Genomic DNA, 13,537 nt, shown 5'->3' on the forward strand with positions numbered 1-13,537 from the left:
AGAGGGCCAACCTGACCATGCGAGTATAGTGGTTTTCAGCCGACTATCAAATCAGATGATTTCAACAATAGTCAAGTTCATGTTTACTATAAATTGTATCGGCTCTAGAATAGTAATATTGAACAGTATATTGTATGAATAACTAATACGATTGAGATGGTTAGGCTAACCATGACCGAATCTTTATTTACATTGTGGTTTTCACTATAACCAGAGCCATGGTATTTTTGACATTTCACTTCTAGTTATTTCGAAACTGAAGGCAGTGGTTGATTCAACAATGCTGAAGATCAGCAAAACATGAGCTAATGTTAAAAAGTTTTATGAATTTGAATTCTAGAACAAGAACAACAAAATAGTTTCATTGAATTCTATTTTATTTTTGCAATTATTACAATTTTATTATGATGATGTGCCTGGTGAAATATTGATTATCAACGTAGACACGGAGCAGCATTGCTTGGTTGCAACTGTTGATCCCAGGCTCTGTTCGGTGAAGTTTTTCCCGAAGAAGAAATGGAAGAAATTAATAGCCAAGTCCAGAAACAAACCTCAATACCCACCTGCCATATATTGTTATTTTTTCCTTCGGATTCGAGCGATTTGAATCCGGAAATCGGATGATGTTCGTCGTTTTTAATCAATCGCTTGATGTTGTTTCTACAGCGACTGATAACGAATAATAAAAATTATACAGGACGTCGATTTCACTAGAAAACAGCCATTACCGGCAAAATTGTTGAAAAATTTAATTTCAACGACGGAAACTAGTAAGGCTACAAAATTTACTCACCTGCAAGTGTTCCAAATTGCACAATATATGTCACAATATACTTTTTTTTCTTCAAATCAATCACTGATGTGTTACGAAATTGTCTGCTGTATTGTAACTTTATGTGACAATAACAAAGTATATCCGTTTATTGACAATTTGTATAGTCAGCACAAATGAAAAACATCGTCGGTTAAAAAACACTATACGATAATGTGCTTACTACATAAATTCTGTTGATATGGACTACATGAATAGTGTTTTCAAACTTCATAATTTCATTTAAACCATGTATCTATTTATGGTAACATTATTATACTGTGTACATATTTACATGGTAGCGATAACTATTTAGCTCCTCATATATATCAAGGCTCGAGAGCAATTTCACATTACTAGAAATTGTGATTTTAACTATTTGTTCTTATATTTGAGATGACTACCATTGTCAGGAAGACCATGCCAGAAAAGTCATACATACAAATAGTTTAGTCAAGTCGTAGTCTTTGTTGTCTAGTAATTTATACAATACAGATGGTGAATAGTCATATATCATGATTGTTGCTACTATTTAAGCGTATAGTTGAAATGACAATGGAAAACAGGCTACGGTTACTATGGTATTTTGCTCAGTGTAGGTTCGAAACTGACTTCAAACAAATACATCATATTTACAAGATATCAAGCTCTCACATTTCCCGAACAAATTATTGGCAACATTCTTTTTTGCGAGTAGGGCGCTCTCAGGCGAGTCCGCATCGAATCTTGTATATAAAAGTAGATGAGAAAAATGTTAAATTAGTGCACGCGAAAATAGCAGCACTGCGCGCCCATACAATTGACATGATATGTTGAATGTGATGCCGTGCGATGGCGTGGCTTAACTGAAGATTGATTTCGCACCAAGCTGACAGGGTCTGCTTCAAACAAATTGTCTGACAGCAGTTATGGTGGAAACTGGGTTAAATGTAACAGTAAGAGAAAACGTCATAAGTGATAATATTCACGTGTTTTGAGATAACTTTCCCCTTTGAAGTACTAGGATTACTTATAGCTTGCGTAAAAGAAGTCTCATTCTATTTCTTATCTGTCTATTTTTTTGCAAGGCTTGCCATAATTAACGGCTTGGCCACGGTATTCACCTACTAACCGCAACTAACCAGCTGTTTACATGACAACCTTGCGACGAAATCGGAAGCCACATAAGATGTAATTGGTACTCTGATGACAATAATAATTCAGATTTGATTTAATTTTTTTGTTTTTCTCTTTAGAAAGTAATTTTTGGGAAAACCGACTTTCGAACGAAGCCTCTGAGACTCACAGTGACACCATTCGACTCAGTTCGACGAAATCGGAAAATGTATGTGTATGTGTGTGTACCTTTCAGATTTTTTTGGAGATGGCTGGACCGATTTCAACAAGATTATCAAATGGCTGTTACTTCTGGTTCCGAAGATATGAAGGTATAAATGATGTAACCGACAAAACGCGTTGTTTTTTTTCGGCGCTAAATTTTCTCAGAAATCGCAAAGCTAATTTCTACAATTTCTAGACTTGTTTGAAAGCATTCCATTTTGGTTAATTTGCCGAAAAGCCTATCGTGTCGTACCATAATAGTAGGTCAAAATCAATTTGGTGAGCAAAAAAAGGTCTTATAACCAACACCGCTCTTTACCTTTGGTGCTAAACTGTGATCGATTTAAAAAATCTGTGAAAATCTTTGATTAATTTCAGAATCTGTGAAAATCTATGATCATTTTCAGATATCTGTGAAAATCTGCACTCAGGTAAAAAATATGTGGAATTTCATAATGATTTCGTATGTTTTTGCCACAAGAATATAGTATGCAAATCATAAGACCGCCTTCTGAAGTCCCGAAAAATGGAATGCCAATAAAAGCCTTATGAAATTCATACGAAATTTTTAGCACATTATGTCAAATTTCTATGACAAACATAACTTCTCTCATATCCTGTAGAGTTCCTAAGTTGTTCGTATGAAAACTGTAATAGTGATAGATGAGATGTATATTGCAAAGGTATATTTTTCATATTAATCTTATGTAATGGTGATTTTGATGATTTTTGATGCATCATAAGATTTGCCTTATGATTTTCACCACTCAATTTGCCTGAGTGTGTGCCATTATTTAAATCTGTGCAGAAAGTTGAAAATCTGTGAACCTGGCATCCCTGATGAGATGTGAAAACGAATTGGATTGGATTATGTACGATTCAGACGGTCCGCCTTCTTCCGTCACCGTCACCGGAACGTCAGCTTCCGTCAAAATTAGTTTAATACTTTCTTTACCGGAACGTTCACACGCTCCGCCCGTCAAGACGTTCCGTAACGGTGACGTTACGTGTGAATGGCTCCATAAGAAAGCATGTAATTAATGTTGACGGTGAAGGTGACGGAGGTTGACTGTGACGGAAGGAGCTGGATCGTCTGAATTCGCACATTGTCGCAAAGCTGATTTACCGGTAACGACAGATGCCAATGAAAAATGGAACCAAGAAAAGCAATATTCTTTCGGAAATTTTCATATCGGCAGTAGTGATTTGCAACATTTTTATCGTTTATTCAATAGTACAAATAGATATCAGCAATAAAAGTACACTCGGAGTAGAAGAAAATCGATTTTAAAGTGATTACTACTACTTTTTTTAGTGTGAACTACGATTAAACATGGAAAATCTTCAAAAATGTGTGAAATTGGGTAAGGTTAGTTTTTTTCGAATTAACTTTTTTTAAAACAGAAACCAGTGTAATGTTGATTTCTCGAGTACTAGAATGTATAGAGATCGAGTACTATTTATTTTGGATACTTTATTTGTTATTTCCAGGCATTTGCAAAATGGTATCAAACCAAGTTTAATGCTCTATTCTGAATAAACGGTAGATTTTGCACAATGAACTAAGATCAACATTACCACCGCAGAGTAAAATTTTTTTCTTCAACTTCTACTATGATTTGAATTTGCCGTTTTCATAAGAAATCGTTGAAAAGGTAGAGTAATTAGAAATTTTCCTACCGATTTGACAGCTCTTGCTGAAAGTATCATCGACGACACGACCAGGCACTCCGAAGAAAAATCAGCATTAAAACTGTTTCCTAACGATTCACCGCCAGTTACCACAAATCTAGCGACCCCTTGTAAATGATAAAAATAATCTTCTCGAGCAACACTGTTTAAGTTGCTATGGACTAGTTACCAAGGAACTCTAAAACAAATAAACATGTTTTGAAGGCGGTGGAATATTTCTATTAGTGTTAAACTTTGTCCAAATCAAGCAGAAATGCATTCAAATGAACTTGATTTTCGGAATTTAATCGAATCTATGGATGAAACCAACGAACGAGAACAATGATCTGCTTCCAGCGATTCATCCGTACACTTCAACTGCTAGCTTTTCTGGGCAGTAGGATTCGGTGTAATATGCCGGTGTCATAATTGTTTTGTGTCGGTTGATTGCGCAGCAGTGGAAACAGTATTTCACCTTGTTGACCACTATTCGAAGATTACTAGTGGAATTCCACAAAGAAATCATTTTACCGTACGTTATGCAGGTACCGCAGAGCACTAGCCTCGCTCAGCTCGTTGTCGGTCATTTCCATGTCTTCCTTCTCACACAACGGTTTCATGTTAAGACCTGAATTTTGAACTTGGCTTTATAAAAGACATAACTCATACTCCTCAATTTTTACATTCCGCTCGAGTCAGGTAAATCCATTAGAATGTTCCGTAATATAATAACCGATCTGAAATTTATTTTGTTTACATTCATCTTGCCTTCGATATGCAGTAACCAAGGTTATGGTGACTGTTATTCAAAATAAATAAATATATCAACTTGTGCTGCCAGTTTAAAAAAAATCATTGGCGTTTCCAATTTGACATTTCCAGTTACTGAGGGGTAGTTAAATTTACGATACAGTTTTGATAGACGAGTGGCAGGTCGTGTCGTCGGTATCATCTCTAAACAAGCAGCGCCTCTACATTTAAGTTTAGCGACAATATGGCAATCACTTACGGATTTCGTAACTGAACATTTGGCCACAATGCCATGTATTTCTGTAACGTACGTAACGCCCATAAACTCGTACCATTTATATACAGAGAAACCAGATCTGCAGATTTGTCTGTAAATTGCAGATTTCGTACATAGTGCTACAGACATTTTTTATTGTGTAGACTTTTGCAAACTTTTGAAAATTGAGTTTTTCGCAGACTTTCGTCAAAATTTACAGATTTTTAAAATTGACGCGACCTTTTTTTTGCTAGCCAAATCAGTTTAGCGTATCATAGAGAAATACTTGCTGACTGCAGATTTTTTTCGGATACACAGACTTTTCCAATCCTGTCTGAAGATTTTTAATTTTTTTACCTGGCATCTCTGTTTATATATATAATCTTACCAAAACAAATTGAATCTGGTAGACAATATGTCATATACTTAAAATAAGACAAAAAACCATAACTTGCTAAAAGTGAAACTAAACGTATTGTATATTTTCAAAAGTCAATCTCCGGTACTGTTAAAATGAGCAGTGGTTTTATAACCGAAACGGAATTGGCCGAGGCACGCCAAAAGCGTCAAGAAGAATGGGAGAAAGTACGTACAGCAGATCAACCTTTGGGTATGTTCTCTAGGTTCTATATATATTTTTTTACCAAACTACTAGTGAATTTTACTTGAATTGCAGAGGCTCCAGAGGAAGAGTATGATGGTCGGTCATTGTACGACAGACTTCAGGAGCAGAAACAGAAAAAAGATCTAGAATTTGAAGAGGCACATAAGCTAAGTAATTGATTTAAGAATTATTTGTTTCTGTGCATTAAAACATTTTTTCTATTAAAGAGAACATGATAAAAACTTTAGATGATGATGAAGTGGAGTTCCTAGATCTTGTTGATAAAAATAAGTTAAACGCCGAGCGACGAGCACAAATAGAAGAGGCAAAAGAAATGTCAGAGTTTCGACAGAAGGTGGCTTCATTGCAGGAACAAAGAATGGATGAAGTATTGTTTTAGGTTTTGTTTAAATGCATTACTTGAACGATTGTGTTTAAATTTTAGCATATTCAGCAACAAATGTCAAGGGCTAAACAAACAAAAGCACCAATAGTCTCTAGCAGATTGTCCCAGAAGAAGATTCTAGCTGGTGTAGTGGTAAAGAAGCGTAAGCACGAAGATGATCCGTCTGTATCCGTCCCCAATGAAGCCAGTTCCAGTGATGGAAAAAAGGATAATCTAGCTCAAGAAACTGAAAATAATTTGTCAAAACATTTGGAGGTTCCTAACAATGGTATTAATATTATAAATTTTTTTCAAATGTTCAATACACAATTAGGAATTGTAACGTTGTAGAAAATATCACCAACAAAAAGTTGAAGAGTGGTGCTATGCAAGTGATTGGAATTCTGCCCGGCCTCGGATCATATCGGGAGTCTACAGATTCAGAGGCCAGTACCGATTCCGATGATGAAGCAGGACAATATGATTGGATTGGCAGAAAGCTCGTCAAAGAAAAAGAAATCAAATAATTTTAGACTAAGTTGTTCGAAAATAAAATACAAATATCAAAATCTACGTTTTCGGTGTTTCTAATGTAAAAAAATTCACTATCGTTTCGATTTATTTTAAATTTCTGTAATCAGCAGCGGCAGCAGCAGTCATAATGAGAATTTCCTATAATATAAAGTCAACCAACCGTAGATAATGCGTTGTATATTACCCATAATTATCCACACAAAAATGAACAAATTCCATGCATGCTAGTAATCCGATATCATCGATGTATAGGATTATTTGTTTCACGTTTCGTTTTCGACTCGTCAGTGCATAACGTTTTATGTTGAACTGCTATGTTTCCTAGAAGTTCAACAAAACCCGCTGAATAGATGTAAAGTTAGAGCTATTTATAATAGTTTTTTTTCTATTGTACTAAAGTGCAACGTCTATCTTAGACAAAATCGGGTTACGATTATATGACCGTATATTTATTAAACCAAACTCCTTTTTAATGGTAGGGGAAAGTGTTCAGTTGCCGGCAGTATTCGGTTAACGGCACCCCAACGTGAGTGGATTGAATATTTATGAGGTAATATCGATCTATTGCGTGATTTAATACCGAATGCTATCAAAATTTTCGCAACCAAAGAATTTTTTGTCATTTTCAAAATGCCTACCGATTTCGGTTACCGGCACCCCATTTTTTCGACAAATCGTGAAAAATTGTTAGTGATATGCAGGCTGCTGTCGAGAGACAAAGCAAGCCCAAGTTTTGGCCAAAAATCTAGCTGCTCATACAGCAGGTGCTCCGGCTAAGAAAAAACGTGGAAGACCGGCCAAATCAACACCAAAGGCCGTACCCAGGATTTCGTTTCGGGAGGAGCCCAAAGATAAAAAAAAATGTTACTGAAGATTGCCTATGTACCTAATTTTCGGAGTGCCTTTGACGGGTGTTTTTAACAGACACATTAAACTTTCCCACTGGAACTGTTATTGTATTACATTTCTTTACGTTAACTGTCTTGTTATTTCTGTAACAAATGTCTGAGATCTTCTAAATAATTATATATCGTTTTTGATTTCGGGAGGCGCCAGGGCCCCTCGCCCCCCCCCCCTCCCCCCCCCCTCTGGGTACGGGACTGCCAAAGGCGCACCATCCAAATCATCGGCCAAGAGAGCCAAGACGAAGTCACCGTCAGACAGTAAAGACTTTTATCCAAAACGCCTCCGAAAAGAAAAAAAAAACGGTTTTTTTCTTTAAATAACTGCAGTCTTTACTTATATTTCTCCATTTTTAGTGAAATTTCTTGGGGTGCCGATAATCGAACACCTTTTTTGAAATGGCCAAAATTTATCGCTTTACTAAATCGATAGTTTTTTTTTCAATCAAATGAATCAACTTAGTTTCTTAATCAGTTGGTAGCTAGGGACTTTAGGTTTTCATTGATGTATAGATGTCCGCATGATGTGCACTAAGTCAGAAGTTATGAGCTTAAAATAAAACGGTGCCGGTAACCGAACACTGTCCCCTAATGAGAGTCGTCATGTTCACAATTGAAGGTCTATCCGCACTAGGCCGATCAGACAAACCCGACATTCCTTTATTCCTTCTTTAGCTTTGACCGAGCTGCAGATGCGTACATGCATTGGTAGGTCGCTCAATGAGAGCGTATCCAAACGGTGCAAAAAGTCGGAGAGGAAATATCTTTGCCAACGATCTCAATTGTTATTCGATTTTGACCTACCAATACATGCATGCTTGTACCAGGTGTACTCCTAATCAATTTCTCGTTTCTTCAAATAGATGGCAGGGTACCATTTTATTTCGCTGCAATGATTGTCGAAACTGCGTTCGTTGACGTTCTTTTAAAACAGAGATGCCAGGTCTGCAGATTTGTAATCATGTTTTTGTTGACGACTGTTTTATAGATTTTTGAAACTGGAAATTTTCGCAGATATACGTCAAAATTTCTTGCACGGTCGTTTTTCTTTGCTTGCTAAACCAATTTCGTGCTCCATTCTTTATAGAGAACTTTAGTCCGCAGAATTTTTTCAGACTTCACAGACATTTTCAACGCTTCTAGAAGATATTTGAATTTTTCACCTGCTATCTTTGATCTGAATCTTCAATCAGTATTTATTGTGCATCAAATATATCGGTGTACGAACCAAATTTTGAGCCTGAGTGTCATTCATTGCATTTGAAAAAAGTGTACGAAAGCCACCGTGTTCTTGTAGGAGTTTATGACGACGACGAGTAACTTGTTCATCCGATACTGGACCAGGGATGTCAGGTCATTTTTTCAAAAATCTGTGAACAAGCCAAAAACCTGCCTGTGAAAATCTGTGCCCGGTTCCCGTACCAAAATAGCAGATCGAAATCAATTTGGTGAGCAAACAAAAAAAGGTCTCACTACCACCACTCTCTGTACCTTTTCCCTCAACCGCTGTGTACTTTTTGGTGCTAAACTGTGCTCGATTTCAAAAATCTGTGAAAATCTGTGATTTATTCCAGAATCTGTGAAAATCTGTGATCATTTTTAGAAATCTGTGAAAATCTGTGTCATTTTTAAAAATCTGTGCAGAAATTTGTTAATCTGTGAAACACAGATTAATCTGTGAACCTGGCATCCCTGTACTGGACAATGCTTCAATCGTTTGGTATCCTAATGAATTGACTTGGAGCTCGAGGATTGAAAACGTGCAACGAAATTTCAGATCGTTGATTCGCACCTTCTCACCGGTCAAGGAAATATTTATGTTCGGAGAACCATATTTCCGATTTATAACATGGATTGAAAAAAAATTAATCCATGTAATATAAGGTTATATTTCATGAAGACTAATCATAAAATCTAAAACATGTAAAACGCGGTTTCGACCATTCAGAGAATAAAGAGAGACACTTGCAATGACTTGACTACTACGTATCGGTATGGTTATTTTATTCATAAAGAAACTGGAAAATATTAAAGTGATGTTTATTATGAGTAGTACCATGTACCACTGGATGACAGCGCAAAATATAAATTTGCTTTCCTTATAAGACATCATTTCTAAAGTAATCTTTTAATTAAACATCAAGACCGTCATAAGGTCAGCTGGGTCCAAACGGGTTCCTGTCTCGTGTCTCCACGTGTGTTAGTGGTGACAATGGGTCGATGGAATGCGTTGACGGCAGAATGAGAGGGTGGAAAATGGCTTGTAAATTGAAGTCCATTGTACATATTAATGTATTATATATATATATATATATATATATATATATATATATATATATATATATATATATATATATATATATATATATATATATATATATATATATATATATATATATATATATATATATATATATATATATATATATATATATATATATATATATATATATATATATATATATATATATATATATATATATATATATATATATATATATATATATATATATATATATATATATATATATATATATATATATATATATATATATATATATATATATATATATATATATATATATATGATATAGCATACAGCAACATGTCATTCTGTTTTTTCGATATAGTATTGTTCTCCTATATTATATTGCTTTTTCTTATATTATATATTATTTTTATGGATGTGGATATTATTATTATTAGAAAATATATCTTCTGCTTCCTGCAGTATGGTATACCGAAAAAAAAAATTTTAGTCCATGTGGAATTCATTCCTAGTTGTGCATGTGGAAAATCGCTGTTCCACTTCAATTCAAATGGGTGAAAATGAAACTAAGTTTCAATATTTTAAGTTATCCGTGTACCTATTGAAACTTCTTGTACAAAACATACCCCACAACCAGTCTATCAAAACAATCTGTTCCGTCAAATAGTATCGCATTCATTCCTATACGGCATTATGTGTGCCAAAGCGAGACAACCATATACTGTTGGCAGCATTAGCGAGAGTTTTTCCAGCAAAATCACACACCGAATCCCGTAAGCAACTACAGCCAGCAGTCGTCAGACATCATTCATTCAGGTCATCGTTGAAACAATCGGAATCCCGTACAAACTCAGTGTATCGAAAATTAACTTTTTTTTCGTGTAAAACAGGACTTTTTGACGCGATTCGTATTCCGCAGTGCCTTCGGAATCGGGGTAACCCCTCCGACAGCGATGGGTTCGCAGTTTTTGGCCAATTTTTTGGCTTGGAAGTGAACAAATTTTCTGGATTGTAGTTTTTTTTCTTCAACTCGCCGTCTACGCTTTCGGTTCGGGGCTAGGCCAGAAGACCACGAATAAGAATAACAACAATAATACGGTGTGTGGCTGTAAAGCTGTACGGGTATGTGAGCAAGCAGAACGGGTATAGATTTTTCATTTCGCTCCCTCGTTATGCGGACTGCAGGAATATTCGTGTGTAAGCAGTGTGACTTTAAACCAATACATCGCTAATTAAACAGTGATCTAGTATCAAGATGATTATTGTACCGTGGTAGCGGCGTTACGAAAATGCTCGTATATCAATAATATGTATATAACTAGTGTTAGTGTTTGGAAGCTTTCATGTATTTCAACAATATCAATTACTACTGAGTAGGCGATGGTGTATGATATATTAGCGTGCGTGTTTGTGAAGAAAGCAACTCAAATGTCAAAGTCGAAAGTGGCAGCGATAACAGCATAAAATTGACATCGAACTGCTTCATACCGGAATGCAGAATGCGGCTTTTAATTTGCATACATTGTTCGAGATGAGGGTACGTTGGCAGAAATACGAGTGAGTATTATTGTGCGACCTACATGCATTGATATCGATTTGTTAACGGACTCGACATATCAAGTTTCGGAGTAACGTTGCAGTTCACAGCAGGCAACGCTTGATTTAGCTCTTTGTTCAGATAATTTTCTAGTTAAAATTTGACAGTCGACCAATTATTATTTGTCGAGTGATTAAATTCAACTAAAACTGCAGCCCATTTCAAAGTTTGACGGATGGAAAGTTGTTTGGGTTTATTTTGTACTGAAAATAAAATAATATCAAGTGGTATAATAATTTCGATACAGAGAACGTAAGAAAAATTTCGAGAAAAACTTCTTTCGTTTGACAATGTATTGAAACTTCATTTCATTGAGTAATGGGCATTATATTTAGTAACTTATGAAAGGCCTATCGTACGATAAGCCCAAAATCACATGTCGGTATCACCTGATTGTATGTACGAGATTCGATGTGGATTCGCCTGACGGCGCAAAAATTTATGTCGCTTATGATTTGTTCGTAAAAAGTTAGATATATAGATAATATGATGTCTTTGCTAGTAGACAGAAAATAATCGTTCCTAGTGGATAAAAGCTTTAACAATAAAACTTCAATTTCGAAGATCTCACGCATCTTTGATTGCAATGTTACTCAGGTTTTCGATCCTACAGGTTCTCAGCAACAGAAAGAATTTGTTCGTCAAGTAAGAGCTATCACCAAATTCAACATAATATCGATCAAAATGTGAACTGAAATTGTATCAACTGATGATACTATATCATAAAATGCATCTTAAGGTGTATTCTCTATAAACTTTCATTAAAGTCACAAGTAGAAAACCTAGTAGATTAGCATACTGTTGCATCCTCTAACAACTGTTTGTACCTGGTATAGTCTAGGGGTTGTTGAACTGAGAGTTCAATTATGTGTAATGGAAAGCATCTCCTCGTTTTGGTCGTTTGAAGATAGCTCATACCACCTCTCACCACCACTTTGACTCACTTGAAGGTGATAAGTCTCAAGATGAACCGAACAGAAGCTCAAGTGTCTCTTCGAATTATCATTAAAGACTATCAAACAGAAATAAACATTTTATGGCAATACCTCTCGCATTTGATTAGCTTATTTAGTTGCTCTAATCACCGAGGGTTTTTAAAACCGTAAAAAATATTCTTCATGTTTTTCTTGTATTTTTTTATGTATTCAAATATCACTGTCTTCATTCAGTAAAAACCATTCAAGAGAAGAGGTTGTGTTTCGATTGTACTGGCTCGTGAGTTAACGGCTGATACCGAGACAATTCTAAGCTTCAGGTAGTTAAACTGCCCATAGCAAACGTAATATTCGGGGCGTTTCCCGACTGGAAAGCTAGCAACGAAGGCCATCCCGTTCATACGCACAGAGGTGTAGAAACACAGAGGTGCGAGAGCATAGAAGTGACGAGTCACAGAGGTGCCATCGCATAAAGGTGCGAAGACGAAGGGGTGCAAAGGCACAAAGGTGCTAAAGCAACCCAGTGCTGATCTACCAGGTACCAGAATTTGTACGCTGCGTAGGATCAAAAGAGACGGCATATATCGCGAGGTGCTACACTGCAAGCATCGCATTTGATCGCCACCAAGAGCAAAAGCACTGTACCTGGGGTCAGGTACAGGCAGCACAGCAAGTGCAGTGGTGTTCACAACGACGGCAGAGCAACTGAGATAGCAGTAAACGACAGAAGACTGCCAATTGGAAACAGCAGAAGACTGCCAATTGGAAATCGTTGGAAGAGCTTCACGTCGTTCTTCACGATAAAGGAACAGAGACATCAGCTACAAGGTAGATTTAATTTAATTTATTTTTTATTTCTTATATCTGAAATTTTACTAAACATAAGTTTTTATTTTGGTATTATTAATTTACAAAAAAATTTAATGTAATGGATGATCTTATGGAAGATCATCCGAATCCGATTCCGGATACTAGTAAGAGTTTAAATACTCCGAGGGCTAAACATTATCCACAGGGTACCACTGGGCCATGGATAGTCTATCTTCGAAAAAAAGAAAAGATTTTAAATTTGATGCAAATTACCAAGGATTTGACATCACATTTCTCTGAAGTTAAAGAAATATGTAAAGTTAATAGAGATAAAATTCGAGTTGTTGTCAATGACTTGAAACAGGCGAACGAAATTGTAACCTGTAAATTATTTTCTGTTGAATATCGAGTTTACATTCCATCGAAGGAGGTGGAAATTGACGGTGTCGTGACTGAAGCAAGTCTGACGGCCGATGATTTACTTAAAAATGGAGTTGGTCGTTTTAAAAACTCCATGCTTGAGGGAGTTAAGATACTCGAGTGCAAGCAATTGTACTCAGCATCTATTGTCGATGGAAAAAAGTCGTATCGTCCCTCAGATTCGTTTCGTGTAACATTTGCCGGATCTGCGTTGCCTAGCCATGTCTATATCGATAAAATTCGTCTTCCTGTTCGGCTTTTCGTACCGCATGT

General features: G+C 36.0%; 2 protein-coding genes across 5 annotated transcripts in view; both read left to right on the top strand.

The window, feature by feature from the left end:
- Positions 1-5,019: 5,019 nt before the first annotated feature.
- LOC131435958 (PSME3-interacting protein) lies at positions 5,020-6,370 on the top strand. The gene is made up of 5 exons (XM_058604269.1): positions 5,020-5,418; positions 5,485-5,583; positions 5,640-5,800; positions 5,858-6,086; positions 6,149-6,370. Exons 1-5 carry the CDS (start codon positions 5,322-5,324, stop codon positions 6,322-6,324), a joined length of 762 nt encoding a protein of 253 aa, XP_058460252.1. The 5' UTR covers positions 5,020-5,321; the 3' UTR covers positions 6,325-6,370.
- A 3,913-nt stretch (positions 6,371-10,283) lies between these two features.
- The window catches only part of LOC131435731 (rho guanine nucleotide exchange factor 11), a 285,860-nt gene continuing 282,606 nt past the window's right edge, over positions 10,284-13,537 (top strand). For 3 of the 4 annotated variants that reach the window (XM_058603885.1, XM_058603889.1, XM_058603887.1), the window contains exon 1: positions 10,284-11,059. The gene's annotated coding sequence lies outside the window, so the exon portion shown is untranslated. The remainder of the gene's footprint in view (positions 11,060-13,537) is intronic. The other variant, XM_058603886.1, reaches the window with a different exon arrangement.

This window comes from Malaya genurostris, chromosome 3 (assembly GCF_030247185.1).
Source record: "Malaya genurostris strain Urasoe2022 chromosome 3, Malgen_1.1, whole genome shotgun sequence".
Lineage (NCBI taxonomy): Eukaryota > Metazoa > Arthropoda > Insecta > Diptera > Culicidae > Malaya > Malaya genurostris.